This window comes from Centroberyx gerrardi, chromosome 24, assembly GCF_048128805.1.
Source record: "Centroberyx gerrardi isolate f3 chromosome 24, fCenGer3.hap1.cur.20231027, whole genome shotgun sequence".
Classification (NCBI taxonomy): domain Eukaryota; kingdom Metazoa; phylum Chordata; class Actinopteri; order Beryciformes; family Berycidae; genus Centroberyx; species Centroberyx gerrardi.
In genome coordinates, this window is record NC_136020.1 from 10,322,922 (window position 1) to 10,345,928 (window position 23,007).

General features: G+C 42.0%; 1 protein-coding gene across 2 annotated transcripts; it reads left to right on the forward strand.

Moving 5' to 3' along the window:
• Positions 1-125: 125 nt before the first annotated feature.
• On the forward strand, positions 126-16,846 carry LOC139916641 (sodium- and chloride-dependent GABA transporter 2-like). 2 transcript variants are annotated; one of them, XM_071905577.2, is made up of 16 exons: positions 126-233; positions 749-955; positions 1,965-2,099; positions 2,853-2,993; positions 3,287-3,407; positions 4,166-4,219; positions 5,219-5,348; positions 7,722-7,856; positions 10,595-10,698; positions 10,854-10,978; positions 11,571-11,683; positions 11,907-12,044; positions 12,397-12,499; positions 14,555-14,655; positions 15,744-15,893; positions 16,034-16,846. In XM_071905577.2, exons 2-16 carry the CDS (start codon positions 766-768, stop codon positions 16,199-16,201), a joined length of 1,908 nt encoding a protein of 635 aa, XP_071761678.1. In that variant the 5' UTR covers positions 126-233; positions 749-765; the 3' UTR covers positions 16,202-16,846. The 2 variants fall into 2 exon arrangements, with proteins under 2 accessions (XP_071761678.1, XP_071761679.1); XM_071905578.2 differs by having other exon boundaries at positions 126-229.
• The last annotated feature ends 6,161 nt before the right edge of the window (positions 16,847-23,007 follow it).

The window sequence follows — 23,007 nt, forward strand, 5'->3', positions numbered from 1 at the left end:
GCCTTATGATGATCACCGACTGGATGTCAGCGTATCCCCACCTTTTAGTTTACCGCTCCATCACTGAATAGTACTTTATTTCTATAGACATGGAGACAAAAGGGGAGCTGTCCCTCTGCTGGTGAAGCCCCTCCTTAGAATAAGGCTTTTCTTCTAACTTCGCTCTCTGCAAGTCAGTCAAGGAATTTTATATCGCCGGGCGCCGCCGCAAAGTCAGCTCTGAAAACTCGTGGGTGAGTATGCATTCTCATTTGTTATTATGAGGCTATTAATAATACTGAGTGGGCATAAGAAACTCTTAATTGTCTCGTTGCTATGTTTTGCAGTTCTTTTCATTGTTTTTGCAATCCTCTTAAATAGCTTAAGCCTTTTTCGTTATAGATATATTCAGAGTTATAGGTTTGTAGTCAGTTGCATTTAGAAGATTGATTGTTTTGTCAGAATTTTTTTCTATTGGCGTCCGTGTTAACCAGCCCAGGAGACTTTAATGTAGTGCATTAACTAGGATGTTTATGAGAGCAGTTCAGTGAAGTGGATGTGTTGAGGAAAATGTTGGTCAGGTAGAAGGGGGGGGCACAGTATATGAAAAATGTGCATTATTAGGGCCCCTGGTCAATTAAAGTGTAATAACAGGGTTCCTATTTATCTAGGCTATATCAATATAAGGGTATGGAAGAGGGGTGGAGAGAACAAGACAGAAGTACACCATGTACTGCATTTGACACGTGTTCATGTGTACATACAACAGAGAGAGAGAGAGAGGCAATGACCGAGGAAACAGCCCCAGGAGCCCCTCTTGGAGACTCGGGGCCCCAGAAAGGGGTTCCTGAGGATGGGGTTCAGGCGAGGGGCAAGTGGGCCAACAAGATGGAGTTCCTGCTGTCCATGGCTGGAGAAATCATCGGCCTTGGAAACGTTTGGCGCTTCCCCTATCTGTGCTACAAGAATGGAGGAGGTGAGAGAGTGTTTGGAGAGAAGGTAGAGACGTATGTGGTGCGATGGCTAGTCATGAGCAGGTGGAAGGTGTTTGCTTTTCCAGTCTAGTCTGGAAGACATTATCACTGATCCATCACAACTGACTACCTTTATAAATAAGAACATTGTAGCGATAGACTGATGGGGGGGTGTGTGTGTGTGTGTGTCTACATGCATGTTCCCTGTGTGTGTTTATGTAAGCGAGAGAGACAGAAAACAGATCGAGAGAGGTCATGGGAGGTTGATCATGAGAATGAAGAGAGAGAGAGAGAGAGAGGGTGGAGAGAAAGAGAGGGGAGTGTATTGCCTCAGGGACTTCACTCACTCTTACAACGCTGTGGGTGGACTTATTTCAGGGTTTATGTCAGAGATTAGGGAACAACAAAAGTCATGCATGCATCCATCAAAAACAAAGGCTACCAGGCTTGCTACTGGCTGCAGATTCCTTTATAATCATCTCAATGGCTCTCTGTATCCACTTGATGAAAGATTCCCATTCAAAGTCGTTCATTCTTGTCGCTGTAGTCAGGAAACATTTCATAATATCCCATAAATTCCCTATTGATATTGCAGAAGCTTAATGCAATAAATCTTATCTCTGTGTAAGTTCTTGTCCCAAAAATAATCCATTCTTTAAAACCATTACTCAGCTTTTATTCAACCGTTTGCATCAGTGGTTCTTCAAGTGGGGTCCTTAAGGGAATAGGGAATAGTTTAATTTCACTATAATTTAATTAAGTAGAAATTACCGCAATTAAAGAATGTTATGACTGTTCTAATCATAGGTTTCACTTCTACTATCGTCTCCCCACGAACAGTGTAGACAGTTTAGTCTTCTCAAAACTCTTCCCATATGTGAGTCTGTGGGACTAAATGTTATCAAATGGGGATTGTGTTTTATAATGTGTGTTTATTTGGGGGGTTTGTGACAGTAAAAACGTTTGAGAAGCCCTTGCGTGAGACTTCTTTGTGGGTGTCTGTATTCGCAGGTGTCTTCTTCATCCCTTACTTCGTGTTCCTCTTCTTCTGTGGTATCCCTGTGTTCTTCCTGGAGACGGCGCTGGGCCAGTACACCAGTGAGGGAGGGGTCACCGCCTGGAGGAAGATATGTCCCATGTTCGAGGGTAAAAACGAGGCTTGGGCAGATTCTTGTAGCATGACACAAGGATTTGAAATGTATACATAAAAAAAAAAAAAAAACAGGCACATGATTGGAAAAAACATCATATGGTATTTGTTTGCACTCTGGTACGCTCTAAAGGCATCCAACATATGTTAACTGTTAAGTCTTATATTGTCATGGTTTCCATTCAGATCCTCAAACATGAAATGAGCACAGTGGCCTTGTCAGTTATTTTAGGTTAGTGCAGATATGTAACCTTTCTGAAGGGGTTATAAGAGCTAGTTTTTAAATTTGCTGCAATTTCACTTTGGCAAAACATTTTACTATTGGCAAAACAGTTTTACCACCTCCGTAGAAGTTCAGGAGCAGTCAACCTGCAACATTATCTGCCTTGGGAATCCGCAGGCTTTTTTCCCAGAGTCTCAATTTTATTGAAAACAGGCAAAATTGCTTCAGGACACATAATTAAATAATAGCCTCTGTGCCAACCATACTGTGTTTGTAAATGTGTTGCAAACATGAATTTTAGATTAGTTTAAAACAAAAGGGAGTGGTAGGGCCTCCAAAGTAGCCAATGTCGGTGGCTGACTGTTCATATAAACGTCAAACACTACAGATGTTTTACCAGAGTGCAAAAAATAAACATTTAACTGGAAAGAAAACATGCAGATCTCAGTGTTGGAGACAGGGAACCAAACCAGGACCGGAAATGTCCACTAATATAAAACCACTGTGTGAAAACTGTGTCCCGCAGGTGTGGGGATTGCGTCCCAGGTGATCGTGATCTATCTGAACATCTACTACATAGTGGTGTTGGCCTGGGCCATCTACTACCTGATCAACTCCTTCAAATACCCGCTGCCCTGGTCCACATGTGACAACTGGTGGAACACTGGTGAGGAGCGGGAGGGTGTGGGAAGAACTAACACAGATCAGACTGCGTTAAAATACATGCATGCACACGCCTGTGTATTATTAATCACCAGCGCTTAACACCAAATCTTGCTCTGCTTGTTTTGCTTCCGCTGCATTTGGATACACATGAAAGCGGCTGTCACTCCCTTTACTACTGAATCTAAAAAGATAAAGATTGTATAGACTTAAGGAATTCGCCTGCCTGTCGTTCCCCTTGTTAAATGTGGACAAATCATCCCTTGCCCCTGTATCTCTCTTTCCTCAATCTCTCAGACATGTGCCACAACCGCCTTAGCTATTTCGCCAACCCCCATATGTTTAACCTTGGGTCCAACTGGTCATTCCTCAACAACAGCACTATATCTGCCGACTACTCTGCCGACTACACTGACATGTAAGTTGCACTACGATTCCTTTTTATCCTGCTGTAGCTGCTAAAATGTTATTAAAGATAGGATTTATGACACACACTGATCCGCTCAGGTCTAATTAATTGACTGCTACAGTTATGTGATTGTGTGTATTTATATGTGACACATTGAAAGAATTATAAGAAATAAACGATGAGCCTTGTCCTCCATTGATGGAGCAGGTTTGGAACACACCCATACATAATGTGTTGATCAAGGAGGGAGAGGCTAACATCTCTTTTTGATTACCGCCTGCGGACAGCTGCAGGGTGAAAAGTACACCCGCTAAATCTAAATGACACATCAGGTCTAGCTCTTACACTGGTTGAAGGTACTTTTTATATTGGATACAAATCCGCCAATGGGTGGGGCAATTTCACTGGTTTCCAATTCAAATCAACTTGTCATTTTCTTGATACGACTGGAACGATCTGCTTTAGATATTGAAGATGATGTTTTTTTAGAAAATTCCTGAATCAGTTGAAACTGCATTGGAAAGAAATTGAAATCTCACAGCATTTTCTTCACTTGTTTTAAAAAAACTAAGACAGAATATGAAACTAAATGACTTAAAATGCACATTTTTTGCATTTCTGTGACACTATCTGAAATGTCTTGATGTGGTAAACCACACTGGTACTCCATTGTTTACAATTACTATTTGACCGAGGTCTGATCCTCAATATTGCTTTGCTTCCTTCAGCTGACTTTGATTTATGTCCTTCTGTCTTTATATCTCCAGCAATGAAACTTCCAGCCTTATGGGAATCAAGTCACCTGAACTGGAATTCTGGCTGTGAGAAATACACACACACACACACACACACACACACACAACCCTAACGCTAACCACACACACAACAGACAACGCAACAATCTCTCTCATTGTCTTTCTCTTTCTCTCTCTCTCACACACACACACACACACAACCCTAACCCTAACGCTAACCACACGCACAACAGACAACGCAACAATCTCTCTCTTTGTCTCTCTCTCTCTCTCTCTCTCTCTCACGCACGCACACACACATCTTGCTACAACATGAGGCAGCTTTGACAGTATTATCATACATCCCAGTCTGTGTGTCTTTGGGGCAGCATTCCTCAGCGATAGCACTTAATGCTTCCCAGATACCAAGAGGCCATCTTTATTCTCAGGCTGCTGAGTGAGGCTGATGCTAATGGACACAAAGAAAGGTGAAGCAGGGCCACCCAAACACAGCACACAGCAGGAAAATGAGCCAATTACGCTCCTCGGGGAGCCATAGACTGACCAATTACAGCAGCCGATTCAAATTCCAACTTCAGGACTGAAAGTTGTTTGGCTCCCTCTTTTTCTCGCATTTTTAATATCAGACATTTTGAAACACGGTTGCTGTTCTCCATGTGATAAATTCCGGATTTGGTATGAGGAACTGATATTGGGAAATCATCTGACGTCTACACTGCACTGCCTCTCCCCGTGTTTTTTTTTCTACAGTTTTAAACTCTAAGCCGCCCAAAGTAAACTAAGGGGGATTTTATAGGATTTGAACATCTGCATTTATGGCGCAGATGTCTGCTGCCTCTCGGAGTATTTAACTCTGTCTCCATATGGACACAATAAATGGAAAGATGGCTTTGAATGTGTTCTTCTCGTGCTGTTTTGTCAGCTCACATTTGTACCAAGTTGGATTTATTTGCAGTGGGAGAAAGCCTTTGAAAGTAGAATACAGAGTGCAGTTGTGTGCATTGCATGTGTGTACATCCATCATTCAGTATGTTTATTTTAATGTGTGTGATCTCTTCCCCTCAGTAACCGTGTGTTGAGGATGTCAGACGACATGTCGCTGGGTAAGGTACACTGGGACCTGGCTCTGTGTCTGCTGGCGGCCTGGGTGATCTGCTACTTCTGCATCTGGAAGGGAGTCAAGTCTACAGGCAAGGTGAGTACTGACCTAGCTTACATACAGTATTACACTGAATGTACAATGAACAAAATAGTAGGGACATCTTCCTGATACTGAGTCGCAGCCCCCTTTTGCACAATCTACACCTTTATTGTGTCAAAGCTTCTTGAACTCGTCTGCTTCTCTTTATCTGCATCTCCTCCTTTGTGATTGGTATAGATTAAAAGTCCCCAATAAAATGAACTCCCATTACTTTTACTTTCCTGGAAAACACAGTATCTTTCATGGTGACCTCATGCTGCACTAGTAGGCATAAATATAATTTTCTAACCAATAAAACCATCAGAGTTTTGAACAATCCCGCCCATCTGCACCCCTCCCATCAAATAAAACTGCCTTTCTCTCCCTGACTCATATTCCATTGATTTAGACTTTTCAATGGCCCCTCACTGTGTTATGTCCAGGAAAAAGCATAAAATCAAGAAAGTAAAGATGCCATTTCATGGGGTCTTTAATAAAGGAAATCAATAAGATATGATGGTTTTTACATGGATTCACCTCATCAGTGTAAATCATGAGTAAGTGTCCCTAATATTTTGCACATTCAGGGGCGAATTCACAAAGAATGGATTGCGGCCGCTAATAGCACCATGAATTACGTATCATTTGCAACCGCTATTTGCTCCGTCTCAAGGACCGATTCACAAAAGATATTGCGCTAATGATATGCCAGCGCAAACACGCCCATAACCTGTTGCAACTGAGTGCAATTTGCCCCTGTTTTGCGTCTGATTGCAATTATCAATGTGGCAAAGTATAAATGTTGCCTTTGCGCCAAGAACACAGTAGGCAGGACAATGGCAGAGAGAAAGAGAAAAACGACATTTTTAGACCGCGAGCTGCAAGTCCTGACAGACGAGGTGCAGAGGCATTCCTCAAAACTTCAGGCAAGAAATTTAACCGGGACTGTGAGAAACCATATTTGGGATTTAATATCCCAGTCTGTCAGTGCTGTTGGTGTTTCCAAACGCACACCTTCAGACTGCAAAAGAAGATGGCATGATTTGAAGTGGAGAACAAAGGAGAATGTAGGGGAGCTTTATTCATTTATTTTTCATGACACAATTGCATCCTGTCACTGCATCCTTTGTTTGTCATTGCATCTCACTGCATCCCAAAATAAACTAGAAGGGCACTTGGAGAGCGCAGACCTCCGCCTAGGCCAATCCAGTCTTCTATGATATGCAAATGTGCAAGCGCAACCAATATATGGATCCGCTCCAAAATTTAATGGGTTCTTCCTTGGCCCATGCTACACCCTTCCACAAAGTTTCATGAAAATCGGGCTGGTAGTTTTTCCGTAATCCTGCTGACAGACAGACAAACAAACACACAAACAAACGGCACCGAAAACATAACCTCCTTGGCGGAGGTAAAAAATGAGTTTGAGCGGGGCTGTCCATGGTGCTGAATCTTTAGGCCAAAATAAAGCCCACTGTGCTGACTACTGAGATAAGTGAAAATATTTTCAGTGAGAAATTAAGTTGTATTGATTGTTTGGTTGTACTGATTTATTTGCTGATTTACTTTCCTTGCATGTGCAAACATACTCGGCATAATAAAAGAATTCTGATTCTGATTCTGAAGCAATATGTGTTAAAGTTCTATAGTAATAATAATAATAATAATAATGTCAAAATATTATTTACAGACTGTATTTACAGACAATTTTATTTTTTAGGTCACCCAAAGGTGGAATTGTTGCAGAGACATTTGCAAGGTCAATTCAATTCAATTCTAAGTTAAATCAACAAGTGATATTCTCCTTCAAAATATCCGCTCACGAGCACGCCTGGCATTACGATGCCTTCACCTGGCTACAATCACTGCTGCAATGATCACTGGAAAGTCTGGGCGTGACACCCCTTATAAATGCGCTTCAATTACCACCAACTCTCTGAAGACGCTAATAATTTCACTCTAACTGCGTGTGGCAATTAGCGCTGATCTTTGTGAATTGGGCTGTTTTTGCAATGAGGCTCATTTGCATAGAAAGGGGCCAATTTTGCGCCAAATGTATGCATATTACCTAATTTAAATACGTGCAAATAGCACAGGAGCACCGAGACGCTATTTGCGTGGCAGCGCAGTTAGCGGTGCATTTCACCCTTTGCGAGTGCTTTGTGAATTACACGGTTTCTTTTTGTCTTATTTGCACAGGTTTAGCGTCAGCAAAAGCCGCGCAATCCTTTTGTGAATTCGCCCCTCAGTGTGTATCACTACAGGCACATGGAGGGCAGGAGCACATATTGTACGCTATTCTCCTAGACATGTAAGCAACCACGTTCTAACTAAATACACTAAGTATACTAAGTATGCATGTGTGTGTCTCTATGTGTGTGTTTGTAGGTGGTGTACTTCACAGCTACATTCCCCTACCTGATGCTGTTCATCCTGTTTATCCGTGGGGTGACCCTCCCAGGGGCGGCGGAGGGCCTGAAGTATTACCTCATGCCCGACCTCGAAAAGATTACTGATCCCGGTGTAAGACCTCGCTGTCGCAATCTGCTGATTTCACAACAATGTTTAGTTTAGTCAGAAATAGGACATTACAATCACAATGCACAGCACACCCGTTTTGCCGCTGTTTCAAACTCCTGGATGAAGTTGTGCAACTCAATATGCATTTCCAAAGTAAACACATGCAGAAAGAGTTTATGTTCTGTCATTTGAAATGCAGTTCACAATTTTGGCCTCAACCAGAACGCCGTATCTCGCTTTCTCTCACGGAACTTGTGTCTTTAGTAGATTCCTCTCTGTTCTGACAGGATAAATACAGTCCTGTTCTTCTCTTCCACCCCCCACCTCCCCACCCCCTCCTTTTCTCTGCCTTCACTCCACATCTCCAGTCCCAAGACGGAAGTGAGGTCTTAACAAGAAAAACAAACCAAGAACCTTTTCAGTAAGACGTTTATCAAAGAAAGCTTCCCCCCTTGAGTATACGCTAACATCAACACACAGTAATAAAAAACAGCTCTCTCCGTGGGGGATTTTTAACACATTGTGAAGGGTATATTGCCCTTACAAAAATTCCAGGTCTGTAACTTTTGCTTTGCAGCTGAAACTGAATTCAGCACTCTACTACCATTGCAAATTAGATGATAATCTAATGAGAAGTTATCGAATTTTAAGCACATAAAAAGCAAAGCAGCAAGAACAGCGGCCTCCATAAGGCGATATTTAAAATGAACTGAAGCAGTTGACACACCATAAGCACAGTATATTAAAATTCATACAGCAGACCTGTTACTGTCGACTTATTCACTTAGCATAATGATGTAATTTCCAGACTGAATAGGCTGCTGAAAAAGCAGAGGGCGAATTCTGGATGTGTTGCCAGGCAATGGCACAATGACAGCATCTGTTGCAGCTAGCAACAACTGCTTAACAAAAGAGACTTTCTCCAGCTAAATGGATAGTCTCTTCCCCTCTCTCTCTCTCTCTCTCTCTCTCCCTCTCTCTCTCTCTCTCCCTCTCTCTCTCTCTCTCTCTCTCTCTCTCTCTCTCACACACCCTCTTGACAGTTCAGTAGTGTGACTTCACAGCTTCAAGGGTCAAATGTCATCACTGAAAGGTTAAGCCTCATAACTCCTCTTGTGGGGTCACTTCCTCTTCCTGTTTACAAGACTTAGAATCCGAGTGTGTGTGTGTGTGTGTGTGTGTGCATGGTTGTGCCCATACATTTGCATGGGTGTCATAATACAGTATGCATACACATTTTTATTCTCCACACCGACAAAGCACAATGGCGTAGAGTTTCTACCCAAGAAATATCGAGATTTATCTGGGTCGATGTTGTACACTCAGAGAAGCCCCCTTGACATTCATGTTAAGAGTTATTTTTTTCCTGCTCTCTCTCTCTCTCTCTTTCTCTCAGTCTTCATCTATTTGACTGGATTCCCTTGTGACTATCTCATTTCAAACAGCTCCTTCACAGAGGATGCGCTGGGGTTTTCACCTCCTTACTAGCCTAAATAGAATACTTACCCAAAGCCAATCTTTTGAAGAGCAGGGAACATGCTTGTGCTTTTTCAATCATCTCAATTGCGGTATATCATTGTCTCACATCTGGCTGTTAGTTAGAAGGCGAATTCTGGAACTGTATAGAGATGTGTTGTATCTTCGGACAAAGAACTAGTCATACAGCTCTAAACCATCTTGAGAATCCAGGTGCATACTCATGGGTGTGAAAATATCACAGCTGAAATTTTTTGCCAGAAACACAGGGAATCTATGGGAATCTCATTTGCTGAGCAACTTTGGAAGCAGGTGAAAGCAGTTACGGGTCAGAGTGCAGGGTTATGCAAGGCCAGATGCTGTTGAAAACAGATCTGGTTCAAATGCGTGCTTCAGCTGCAAAGGAAATCTTAATTGGGTTCTGGTCTGGATCTGGAGTCTGTTTTATGTGGGAGTGTGTGCGCTTTTGTCCATGTGTCAGTGTGCGTCTGTGAGCTTGTATGCAGTACAGCAGAGATGGCTTGGGACCACTTTCATCAAAATAAAATGCCAATGCATGCTTGTAAGGATATAACAGTTTCCTCTTTGTCCCGTGTTAGATGTGAGGGTTCCTTTGCTATAGACTGAGGCCCCGAGGCTGGGAATAACTGGATCCCAACATGTGGATTAGGGGCCAGTATATTGGCTTGGAGCCTAACAGACTTTATCTTATAGTGAGTGAGACTCACAACTCTGTGGTGCTCCTAATGTTAACCAGATGCTGTCATGACAAGGGCCTGCAGACAGGCACATTCACACAAACAAACCCCACCACCTACATGCACGCACACACACACACACGCACGCACGTACACACACATACACACATTCATAAACATGCATGCAGTTGTGAACACAATGACACACAGATACAAAAAATAAACGGGAAGATAGACACAAATAACAGTGCAAATATGCATGTACATGTTCACACACTCAAACACACACACACGCTGAAATTGGATCATTATTGATGTTGGTATAAAGCAAAGCTGTTTGTTATTGTACAGTTGTAGTTAATCGTGTTGACCTGACTAAAGGGTTTTTATTGCCCTGCAAGGGAAGGAGTTGATGGGAACCATATGCTCTTGGTTCTTTCGACACTGTGAAATTTAAAGGTTCTAAATGCCTCATATGTAGCTATTAAATATTCTCTCTCTCTCTCTCTCTCTCTCTCTCTCTCTCTCTCTCTCTCTCTCTCTCTCTCTCTCTCTCTCTCTCTCCAGGTATGGTGTGATGCAGGAACCCAGGTGTTCTTCTCCTATGCTGTGTGTCAGGGAGTACTAACGGCTCTGGGGAGCTACAACAAATACAACAACAACTGCTACAAGTCAGTGTCCTTGTGCACACACACACACACACACACACACACACACACACACTTGTCTAGTTACCTCGTCTTGCTCTGCTCTCTATCATTACTTTCACAATTATACAGCGATCTGTTCTTTGCCAGTCCATGGTTCTGTTGTTGTTGTATTGTAGGGATTGTTTGGCGCTCTGCTGTCTGAACAGCGCCACCAGTATCTTCGCTGGCTTCACTGTGTTCTCTGTACTGGGATTCATGGCTCATGAACTGGGCGTAGACATAACCGAGGTTGCCGTGTCTGGTGAGCACATTCCTCACTCTCTATCTTTCAGCGCCTGTGCATCCTTTATTTGTCTCTTTTCACTGTCAGCTGCACGTTGTAAATTTTGGCACTAAAGTATCTCAAATTAATTGCTGTATTTATTTGTGATGCATTGTGGCCTCAATGTGGACACCATACAATTACAACAGCCACTAATGTCCACAAGATGGCATCTTATGTTCAGATACAGCTAATAAATATTTTTTTACATGAGTGTCTCCACTTTTACAGTCATGGTGGCCAGTGTTGATGCTTAGGTTAGAAAAGAGGGATGTCCACCTTCTACAGTTTTGATTCCTTCATCTTGACAAATGGAGATTTTGGGCACAGACTATGTTATACAAGTGAATCAAATTCTAGTATATCTGTGTCAAATGATTGTGAATCCCTACACTTGCAGAGTGCAGCACAGTAGCATCAATTGGTGTGTATACCTGATGTGTTGTATGTTATGCCGTAAATGTATGTTTTTTGTGTTGGTGTTGGTCTATGTGGGACAATAAACAGCTATTCTATTCTATTCTATTCTATTCTATTCTATTCTATTCTATTCATGTATTTCTACATACAGGTCCTGGTCTGGCCTTCATAGCCTATCCTAAGGCTCTGTCATTGCTGCCTGGCTCTTCTTTCTGGGCTGTGCTCTTCTTCCTCATGATTCTCTTCCTGGGCCTGGACAGTCAGGTATTGCAATGCTCCATGAAGTTGTGTGTGTGTGCTTTATGTGTGAATTGGTTGTTAGGTGTCAATGTGGAGGCAAGGTGTGTATGTGTTTTTGTGTTGTGAATCTGTGTATATAGTTTGAAAAAAATTCATGTGTGTATCAGCTTCAATATGTTCTCTTGCTTTACGGCATGTGAACTGCAAATGCATGCTAATCTTTTTGTTTCCCCCTTCCTTCCTGCAGTTTGTGTGTGTGGAGAGCCTGGCCACAGCCATCACGGACATGTTCCCACGCTACCTGAGGAGGCCGGGCGGGAGAGAGATACTGGTCCTGGTCATCGCCGTGGTCTGCTTCCTGCTGGGGCTGCCGCTCATCACTGAGGTAAACAGCTGGAAGCGTAAAGGGAGTTTTGGGGGAAAAAGCCTCAGAGGGGAGTAAAGATGAGATTATCACAAGAGCCACAGATTTGTTCATATTTAAGAAAGGGGGATGGCGAACAGTTAAAGTGTCCGTAATTAAATTATACAAGGAATTAAGGGGTTTTATTTCATGATTTATGTCAAAAATGGGAATGCCATACCCTCTCACCCTTGCTTGCCCAGAGTCACAGGCAATTGCAAAATAAGAAGCAAAGGGATGTAGAGGGTAAGTTAGAAAAAGACAGCATGACTAAACCTCTTTCTGTCCACCTCGACTGTTTTTCTACCTCTCTCTTCCTCTGCCCATGTTTCAGGGAGGGATAGTCCTCTTTCAACTGATCGACAACTATGGTCCCAGTGGAATCAGTCTGCTGTTCATAGCCTGTTTCGAGTGTGTCGTCATTGCCTGGGTGTATGGTAGGTTATGTCGCTGGCCGTTACCACTGCGCTATACATGCCGCTTTTTACTGTATGCACCGCATGCAGCAGTGACCTACTGCTGCACTGTTTCTCCACCCCAGAATCATTTTGTAACCCTCAATTATTTTTAGAAAGTCAAAATTTTAATAAAAATAGGCTGAGGACAGATGCAGGAGATAGGCATGATGGTGACTTCTATGATAACTTTAACTGTATGGAATATCTAATTGTTATCTGTACAATATCTATGTGAAAAGCAGCTTTTCATATCTTTGAAGTCACACTGTGTTCACTCTGTATGTTTTCCTGACAGCAGCACTTGTTTCATAGAGTATAATGAACTTATCTTTATCATCTTATCTATAAAAACCAGCTCTGCACGAAACGCTTTGAGATTCACATTCATTTTATTTTTATCCAGAGTAACATTTGAATGTATAAACGGCTCCACCTAAAAAAACAAGAAAAATAAAAAGAGCACTTTGATTAGAGTGAAGCAATAATAGAGGTCAGAGGTCATCATTAGAAACTAATTTTTAGTTTTCATCTTTACTCATCAAAAAGCAACTCTCTTCATTTTCTTTGACTTCTATGCAGCTTTTCAGTTTTGATACTTCTTATTTAGTGCTCATTGTTTTCTTTGGTCACTTTTCTGTTTCTTGTTTCATCAAAACACTTGACATACTTCAGGGACTCCAACAGAGAAATGGTCATGAATGGGGATTTAGCCGGGACATCAGATGTCCCAGTTTAGCTCTCGAAAGAGATTGAGACCCTCACCACAGGAGAATTTATTGTCTCAGACAGCACCCCTCACGGAACAGAGGCCTGTCTCTGGTGTGTGGAATTGGGGTTTTTAGAGGTTTATCACAGACCAGAGGGATGAATCCCCCCCTACTGGTCCTCCAAAGCCACTAGCAGCACTTCTAATCTCCAGTCTGAGATCTGGACCAGGCCAAACCTGCCTTACTCCAAACACAAACAGTGTGATGCAGAGGATGGGTGCTGGCTTTAGACTTCCTTTTTATATCCCTTCATCTCCCTTTTCCTTCCTTTTTTCCCCATACACGTTTATAGCCTTTTCTATAGGTTGTCTCCTCTCCTGTCACCACCAATTCCCCCTTCATTATCAGAGATATTACAGACCAAATTATTTTGGCGGAGACTACCTGTGTTCTGCTCATCTTTCTCTTCATTCTGGTTATCATCTCTCAGAGAGTCAGCACTGTATTGATATTGGAAATTCTTCACTTGCAGCCGCATATTCATTGGAAGTGCTCTCACCAACACAGTGATCATGCATATGCTCAATTTCTGTGACGGGCTCTGACTCTGAGAGTTGCATTTCCATTTCCAGAAGTGCTTGCTCTTCAGGAGTAGAGTTCAGCCACGCACTCTGCCTATCTTCCTCTGCAAAGTGAGGCTCTGTCAGATATTGATCAGTTTCTGGAGCTGCCTCCTCTTTCCAAGATGAGTTGTTTGGCCATTCGTTCTGCCTCTCTGCCTCTCCAGAGTGAGCCTGTGGATCCTGTACTGTGTCTGGAGATACTTCCACACGCAAATTTTAATTTTGCCCACTCATTCCCTCTCTCATCCTGGATGTAGTGAGTCTCTGGATTTATTTCCATCTTAGGAGCTGCCTCTGCTTCCCCAAATGGGTTTGGAAACTCATTCTGCCACGCTGCGTTGAAATATCGTCTGTTGATTCCAACAAAGGATCCAATGCGACTCTCTCCTCTTGTGAAAATTAAAACGTCTTTATTAATAGGGCTACAATACAAATTTAAAAAACGCACCAAGGCGTTCTGGCATAGCTTTTTAAATTTGTACAGTAGCCCTATTAATAAAGGCTTTTTAATTTCGCCTTGGATCCTTTGTTGGAATCAACAGACGATATTTCAACACCACTAGATGCTGCATCACAAAGCTAAGGCTTCCACATCTCAACGTGTTTTCAGTCAGGGGCCCCATGTGTTTGAGAGCGTTCCCTATAAAAATAGGACAATTGTGTTCCCTTTGATTGACGAACAACTTCTGGGCATGACGTTGCAGGTGCCGACCGTTTCTATGACAACATTGAGGACATGATAGGGTACCAGCCATTCCCTGTGCTGAAGTACTGCTGGCTATTCGTGACGCCGCTCATCTGCGGGGTGAGCTGCACACACCTGGGTCACATCCTTCTTTCTTCATTCATCTCCTTTGTGTCTCTTTCCTCTGTCCCTCTTTCACCACACTATTGCTCTCTGTCTTAATTTCTATTTTTTCTCTCATCCTTTCATTTGTATTCCTCATTTTCTACCTTATATTAGTTGTATATCAGTTAAACTATAAATGCTGCCCCCTCACCACCCTTCCTCTTCCCTTCTTTCTGTTTCTCTCCCTCCTGGCCTTTTGACTTTGCTGAGTGTTGCAGATATTCCATTCTGCCACATCAGTAATTATATGCTTGAGCTAAGATATGGGAGAGGAATGAAGCCGACTCTACCTGAAAACATGTACTTCTGCTCTGTTTCAAGACACACTTCAGTGCAGCCATGGTTCATACAAGAGCCAAAAATAGCCGTAGTAATTTAGAATTAGAGTCAGTGAGTCAGTGAATTGCCTCAACCAGTGAAGTTGGAAGGAGGTTGTGTTTTTACCCGTCTGTTTGGAAAGATAACTCAGAAAGTAATAAATGGATTTGGATGAAATGTGGTAGACAGATAGCTCTTGGCCCAGTTGATTTTGGTAATGATCCGGGTCTGGGATTTCCACTATTAAGACTATTTTCATTTTTTTGCCATTTTTTTGCCTATTATGCTGCGTTCAAGTGCTGGCAGGAATATCCAACATCCGGGACTTCCAAAAAGCATCGCATTCACGTGTTATTTTCTCTGAAAATCAAAACCAGATTACAAACGATAAATAAACATAAACCTTTGCTGAGACTGCAGCTTTGTAGGTTGGAGAATTGTTCAGAGTTGGTGAATATTTGCAATTTAAGTGGCTTCTAGTTACCAATGGGTTCTTCACCTCTCTATGCAAGTGTGCCTTGACACAGAGAAGAAGTTGATTTTATTCAGGTAAAGTCAGCTCCATTCATCTCCTCTACACCTTTTCTTAGTGCTGCTTGGCAATTTGAAGAGTTTTCATTCTTTTCTTTGTATTGGTTGTTAAATGACTTTTTTTTCTACACACAAAGCACACCAGTACTCTTGCTTCACAACATAGGCCTGACTTGACCTTTCCTTCCCCCTAGCTCACACTGGTGTATGACCTGACGCGCAGAGGAGGCCCTATAGCTGTGTATGACTACCTACCTGGGTCCTGGGCTTCCGGGATGGCCGCTCTACTCATCCTAACCCCGCTGATCTGCATCCCAGCATATGTTCTGGTCTCACTGTATCGGGTGGGTGGACTTCAATCCAGATGATGTTGTAATAGAAATTATGCAATTGTTGATGTGACCTAAATCTCATTCTTTCTTCTTGTCTATGTGTGTGTGTTTCATAACAGTATCTTTAATTGTACTGTGCCCAATTCTCTCAGTATCCCAACCAGATGACTACACCATCCAGTGATCTGCGTCAGGCTCAGCCACACAAGCCAGTGCTCACCCTGTGCAGCCACGTCATCTTCAGGGCACAGGAGAAGCCACCCAGGCCGGCCGGCGAGAGGCACGAGAAGCTGATGATGGAGGAGGCGAGCGGAGTCTGACGCGTGCTGATGACACACGCAGACCTGCAACCAATCACAGTGCTGAGATGGGCGTTTTCGCAAGACCGCCATCGACGTGTCCCAATCTGTGCCAAAGTTTTAATCATATGCAAAGTGTTAGAAATGTTTACACCTGTTCATGAATATTCAGGGAGATCCTCTTATGTTTTTTTTTTTATCTTTGTTAGTACATTAGTCTTTACCTTCCTTCTATTTTTTATACCATGACTGGCTACTTAAGAGCTGAGGAGTGTTACCTCATACAGTATGTAAAACTCAATAATCCTGCTTACTACATTAACAAAGTTCTGCAACTGGCACATTTCAGTTATTACCATATGTTTACCTGTGATTCTGAATTCCCATGTTCCACATTAAATTGATCATGGAGACACATCTGTTACATTCGGTAAGTTTAATCTCATTGAATGCAAAATTTGAATAGGATAGGGGGCGATGGATTCTGGAAAAGTTACTAAAGTTACTAAAAGTCCTGATGATGCTATCATGATCAAAAGCTCTAGCACTTGCGTGCATAGAGATGCAATTGTTTTTTTAACCCTCCTGTTATCTTCAAATTTACTACCATCTTTTATCCTTGGGGTCAATTTGACCCCAAGGATAAAAGATCCTCCTTTGAGAACCTCCAGAAAATGATTATAATTAAAATTGTTACCCAAGTTTATGTGTCAGGTACTTTATGTTTCTTTTTTGACTACCTAAATAGCCCTTTAAATAAAACATAACCCCCCCACCCCCACCCCCACCCCCCTTATACATCCAGAATACCTATTACGCGACTATGGAAAAATATGCAAATCACCATAAAATCTCACTGATTGACCTAAAATTGGAAGGAAAGATCTTTTTGGTGTTTTAATGGCCTTATAATATTTCTAAGCACAGATTTTTGTTATTTATAACATTTGGAAAGAAAAACAATTTCTGTTATCAAGGATAGTAACATGTATTATGTTCGGGGTCAATTTGACCCCAGGAAAAACAAACACAATTTCAAACATTTAGAAGGATTTTATTTGTAAAACAGAACATCATCATCATCAGAACATCAGTAAGGAACACATAACAGTTCTTTATTTACAAAAAACACCTATAAAAAGTAAATTTGAGCATTGTGTCAGGGATTGTTCTATCCTACTGTAAGTGCTATGTATGCAAATATGTGTGTGAGATAGTAAAAAACAAAGGCATAGCTGGACTGTGCATCACATGCTGCCCATATTTTGATACTGTATTTGGCCGGTTTGCTTGGTATGTATCGTCTGAAGGGACAGCGCCCACGAAATGCAACCAGACATTCATCCACAGTCACGATCCCGTATTGCTGTGAGTTTGTCATCAAAGCGTATGACACGGGAGAAAACATGGAATGTCTTTAGAGACATGGTGGCTGGAAATATTGCCTTTCCAGTGTCAGCATTCCAAAGGCTTGCTGTTGCTTTGCCTTTTGACTTGTACACTCTTTCCAACTGTCCCCATACACGCGTCTCCCCTCTAAGTTTGTCATCTCAAGTATATCCTTTTCGATTGATGGTGTTACGAAGAGCTCAAATGCTGATTTTATGTCTTGGACATGGCTGACAGCGTATCTGGTGGGGCCTGGAACCATTTTGATGACATTAGCAGCACTAAGTCTACCCTGTCGTTCAAGTGGGGAGAGGGACCATAATAACTTTCCATTTTTGGAAGGTAATGTTTGCTGGTGGTTGAGAGACAACAGGAGGGTCAACACTAAGGGTCTCATTCTCATCAGAGGAGGATGCCTCATAATCAGGGTCCTCCTCAACATTATCCTCTGTCTCAGACACATTCTCCTCCATGTCACTTTCACTGTCAAAGAGCTGTGACAAAACCTCATTGACAGAAAACCTTTGCTTAGAGGTCATTTTCAATTGAGAGAGAGCATAAAGAGAGAGCACACAGAGCACCAAGAGAAATGGCTTAGAAGGCTGCTGTGCAAGCTTTTATGTGTTTGCTCTTCCCCTATGTTGTGTGAACTATCAATGTCCTCGCGGGAACCATATTTCCCCGCCCCCACGGCACGGAAAATATCAAAGTTCTCGTGGGAATTATGTTTTCCCCTCCCCCATATCAGTGGTTCTCGCACTACTACAGGTATGGTTATGTTAGGTTAGGACCCTAAAGCAGAGGGAAGTTTTTTGAAGATTATTAGATTGCATGTTATAGTGACCTCAATATCATCCAAAACAACCAAAACAAATGTGTGTAAAATGTTGATATTTCTTATATGTTTTATACAGCTAAAACAGCCCAGGGTCAAATTGACCCCAAAGAACACCAATGCGTACAAAATGTGTACAGGACATTGAAAACATATCATCATGTTAATTTTATGTTTATCCAGTTGTCCCCATTAAATTAGGAAAAGTCATTAAATATGAAGCAAAAAAAATGATGTCAATCATTTATTAAATGATACATCACCATTTCAGTCTACTAAACTGAACTGATGAATCTTTTTGCTGAATGTGCACACTGTTTTCAACTGCATTATATTTGTTGATGTCCTGTATAAAGAATGCTGATAAACAATATATATCTTATTAAACATATCAATATGGTCAATATCCTTGTTCAACGTGTCTCTTTTGATTCTGTTCATATTGATTTCCAGCACAGAAGAATATAAACATTCAATACTGGACAAACAAGTTCAACATATTCGATTGTCAATTGTTCAGATTGTCAGTTGTCAACTTATTCAGATTGTCAGTTGTCAATCCGTTCAAACAGATGTTGCTGCTTCTGTGTGGCAAAAAAACAAAAATATGCCGCAGATCTGTGTCTCTTCCCACCTCTGCCTCCCTCTCATCCTTATGCCAAATGAGAACTTCACCCAAGGTCATGAAGCCACAAATAGGCTGTGTATGTGTGTGATGTCATGATGTCATAGGGTACATGTGATTGGTGAACATGAACTTTATCAGGCCTCGCTCTGTCAAAAGGCCAAGCTCAGTCATCTGTGTAATCCAAACCGGCATTCAATTAACAGCCAATTCCGCCCAGTTGCCCCTTCCCTCCCCTCCACCCCCGACTGTACAGAGCGATCCTCTGTGGAACTTTGGCCCTGGAGGCTAAAAGGCCTCCCATGGGGTCAATTAGAGGGGCGTGTCTTCAAATGGGTAGGGGTTGCTGTTTTTGCCAGTTAGAGGATTAAAAAAAACCCACAGGATGTTGTTGGAATGAGCCACTGACACTTTAACATTCCTCAAATGACAGCTATACAGCGAACTGGGGGATGGAGAACAGCGGTAGGGATTTTTAGGGTCATGCTCCCATTTTGTAAATTGATGGTTGTGTGCTGGCTAATGGTAGAAGCTACAAGTTGCCTGAGGGTGGGTACCAAAAGAACAAGGGGTTTGCAAGTGGTGTACCACTTCCAGTATTTTTAATTACAGTATCTACCCATCAACATTGACATAATCAGCCACCAACCAGTTGCAGTAGAACACTAGAGCCAGAGTTACAGTGATGCCAACAATCAGCAGTCCTACTGGATCAATTTGCCTTACAAAAACAGAACAGAACAATGTCAACAAAAGAGGGTCATGAGGATGTCACAGAAACAGACCCAGAAACAGCAATGATACGATGTCACTGTTTGATATAAAGCTGTTAGAAAATGTTTTGTTTTTCAGCAATTTTCTCATTTTCTTCTATATATTTTTTTTTAGCTTTTGCAGGTACTGAATGCCGAAGAATAACTCTGGGCTGGCATTGCAACCACATTAACATACCAAGAGTAGCCCCTGATAGTTGTTTTGCAAAATCAAAAAAGTATGATAGACTTAAAGTTTGAGAGGGTTTCATTTTGAAGTTTCACACATTTGCAGTTTGCCGACCGCTCAAAATGTCTCGACTTCAGTTTGAAACCGCCTGCCATGCCCGAGCTTGCTGGGTTATCATACTGACTTCATTCTGCTGTGTCATTATTTCACTTCACAAACGAGCCTGGATCTCTCCCATATGATCTCTGATACCTCTTCTTTGTATTCCCTTCTCTCATTCCCTCTCATAAAAGACAACGAGAAATAAAAGGGTGAGCTGCCAAGTCTCTGTTGGAAACAAAATGAAGATATGAAATATGGGCCTGTAAAAACTGAGGAGATATTTCAAGGCCAGAGGGACTTTGCTTCTATTACGTTCACTGTGGGAGGAAGACCACTGAATGTAAATCCAGGTTTGACTGCTGTAAATAGGGAACAGACTGTACTGATAATGACGGTGCAACACTCCAAGCAAGCCTTGTGGCCCTGGAGAATAAGTCAGTGGCTGCTGCACTTCCATTTGCAGCTTGTTATCATCTGACATTCTGAAAGGTTACATCAGGTTTGTTTGTGCAGGCTTACACCAAAAACCTTAGCAATATACATTCAATAACAATGATTAAATCAAATTAAGTTTAAAGCAACAACTTGAGTTCCCTAATACATGGCTGCATTGCGTCTGTTTATTTGATTCAGAAAACCACTCAGAGGTGCTGTTGTCAGGCTGTCTCTGCTATGCAAGCAGTGATTAATACCAGTAAGGTATTGGCTGCATATGGACTGGTATAAAAACAACCATTTTGTAATTCCAAAAACATTGAGGGTTTTTTTGTGCTCATGCTACTACTGAAAATGCCACTGGCTCCGTGATTAGATGGTGGATTTTCTATGGTCAGTGTGATATTATCAGCGGCTGAATGGTAATTATCGTGTGAGATAATTATTGACATCTTAACCAGGCCTAAGAACTTTAATTATAAAGAGGCTATCTGATGAGAGGAAATTGAATGTTCAGTGTAATGCAGCGTATGCATTTAGGCATGTTAACAGAGGTAGAAAGTCAGTTAAAATCGTTCTTTTGGTACAGACACCATCCTTTAATTTTTGGTGATACTCTGATGAGAATTTAGAGGGAATTTCCTTTACTTACCTCCCCCAAAAAACACATCTTTTCCTCTCACCTCTTGAGAAGTTGTGTTCTTTTCCTCATGACACTGCTTTAGCACAGAGATCACTGAATGACACTGTCGCTCAGACATGCATCAGTCTGCGGTCCTTGATGTCAGCAGCAGCTCATGTGTCTTCATCAAAGCTTAATGGAGCCTGCGGTTGTTTGCTGAGCTCAGCAACAATTCCCATCAGGCGAGAGGTGGGAAAAAGGGAACTTGAATATGCCGAAAATGTCTGAGCGCATCGTTCAGTCTCCCATTTGAAGAAAATAACTAAGTAGCGCCCCGGAAGAAAGTAATGTTGAAGGCATCAAAGTAACAGATTGCAAAAAAGTTCTACATAGCATAGATTGTGTTTCTGCTTGATTGCCTATTTAGGGCTTTTATGGTGACAACGCATCAGTGAAATTTATTGTGTTGCATTAAAGGGCTATGACTGTGCATATAGCTAGGTCGTAAGGATTTGATACACTTGGAATGATATAGCATGAGTCAGGGCTTACGGGAGGAGAGCAGAATGAGATAGAGAATGGGACTGTTGATGGGTCTCCAGGGAGGAATAGCACATCCTGTGGTGATGCCAATGAAACTCTCCAGGGATTCGCGTATCAGGCAAACTGTAAATGAGGACCTTTCAATGCCCTCTGTCACTTCTTTTACCTGATGTTCTCTCTCTCTGTCTTTCTCTCTCGTTTCTTTTTCTATCTCCACCAGTGGAACAATCTTCCACAATCATTTTTTCCCCCCTTTCTATATATCTTTTTTATCTCGTCCCCTTCTTATCTACGCTAGCACTATTGCGATATATCAGCTTTTCCCATTTTCAACTCGCTATCTTTTCTTTGTGTCTCTCTTCCAACCCAACTCCCCTTCACCTTTTCCATTCTTTGCGCTGATTTCTCTGCCTCGGCCTCCCTCATCATCTTTCATCTTCTCTCTCTCTTCTTCTCTCTCATCAACACAATCGCGCTCTCTCTCTGATGTGTCCCTCGCCCCATATTTGTCCTTAACCGGTGGAAATTTATGCGCCATGCACCGTCCTCCTGCATTACTGGATGAAAATGTTAATATTAGCCTCCTATCTATGCATGCCAATCGCCTCTAGGTGTTCCTTGCTGTACAATAACCCCCGCATTGATTCACAGACGGCGACACGTGCCGTGAATTAAAGCAAACTCACAAGGAGGGTTCAAAGACAGCAGCTTTTCCAAACTCATGCCTCTCTCTGAGGTTATTGAGGAGTTATCTTTCACACTGTTAGCAATGAGAGCAAATCTACTTCTTTAATAACGTGGTGACTCAGCATTCAAATTGTAATGGCTGAAATGATTATGCACCACTTGCTATTTACCTTCATACCTCCACTAAAATTTTTAGCTGCTGGGTCCATGATTTTCAGTCTGTATTGATTGCCTTATTGTTGTTATGTAAAGCAATGCAATTGTGGCTCCATTACTGTATGGAAGTTCTGGCAGTTATATTTACAAAACTGCACACATAATTTATTTTGAATGTCGTATATGAGTCATTACTCAGCTTTTTGAGCATTCGTTGGGATATGCTGACTCCTTTTTTGTTTTGCTCCAGCATTGCAAGGTCACAACATCTGGATTTGCTGAGTCATTTATGTACCGTAACGCAGTGCAGCTCTAACTAATGTGCTGAGGGCAATGCATCTTCAGACAGTCAAATATGTACAATCTCCCTTATGCGTAACAGGATGGCTACACTGTCTGGCTACAAGATATTTGCCGTTAGCCTGACATTTATCAGCATTAAGTGTCTTACAGGACAATGAGACCAAAGCTTTTTGTATCATTGACCCAAG

What these genes read in the sequence shown, in the direction of transcription:
- LOC139916641 (XM_071905577.2), top strand. Translation starts at nt 766, where the DNA reads ATGACCGAGGAAACAGCCCCAGGAGCCCCTCTTGGAGACTCGGGGCCC. An exon ending in GATATGTCCCATGTTCGAGG is followed by an intron (nt 2,100 to 2,852) that starts GTAAAAACGAGG and finishes TGTGTCCCGCAG; the next exon opens with GTGTGGGGATTGCGTCCCAG. An exon ending in TACAACAACAACTGCTACAA is followed by an intron (nt 10,699 to 10,853) that starts GTCAGTGTCCTT and finishes GTTGTATTGTAG; the next exon opens with GGATTGTTTGGCGCTCTGCT.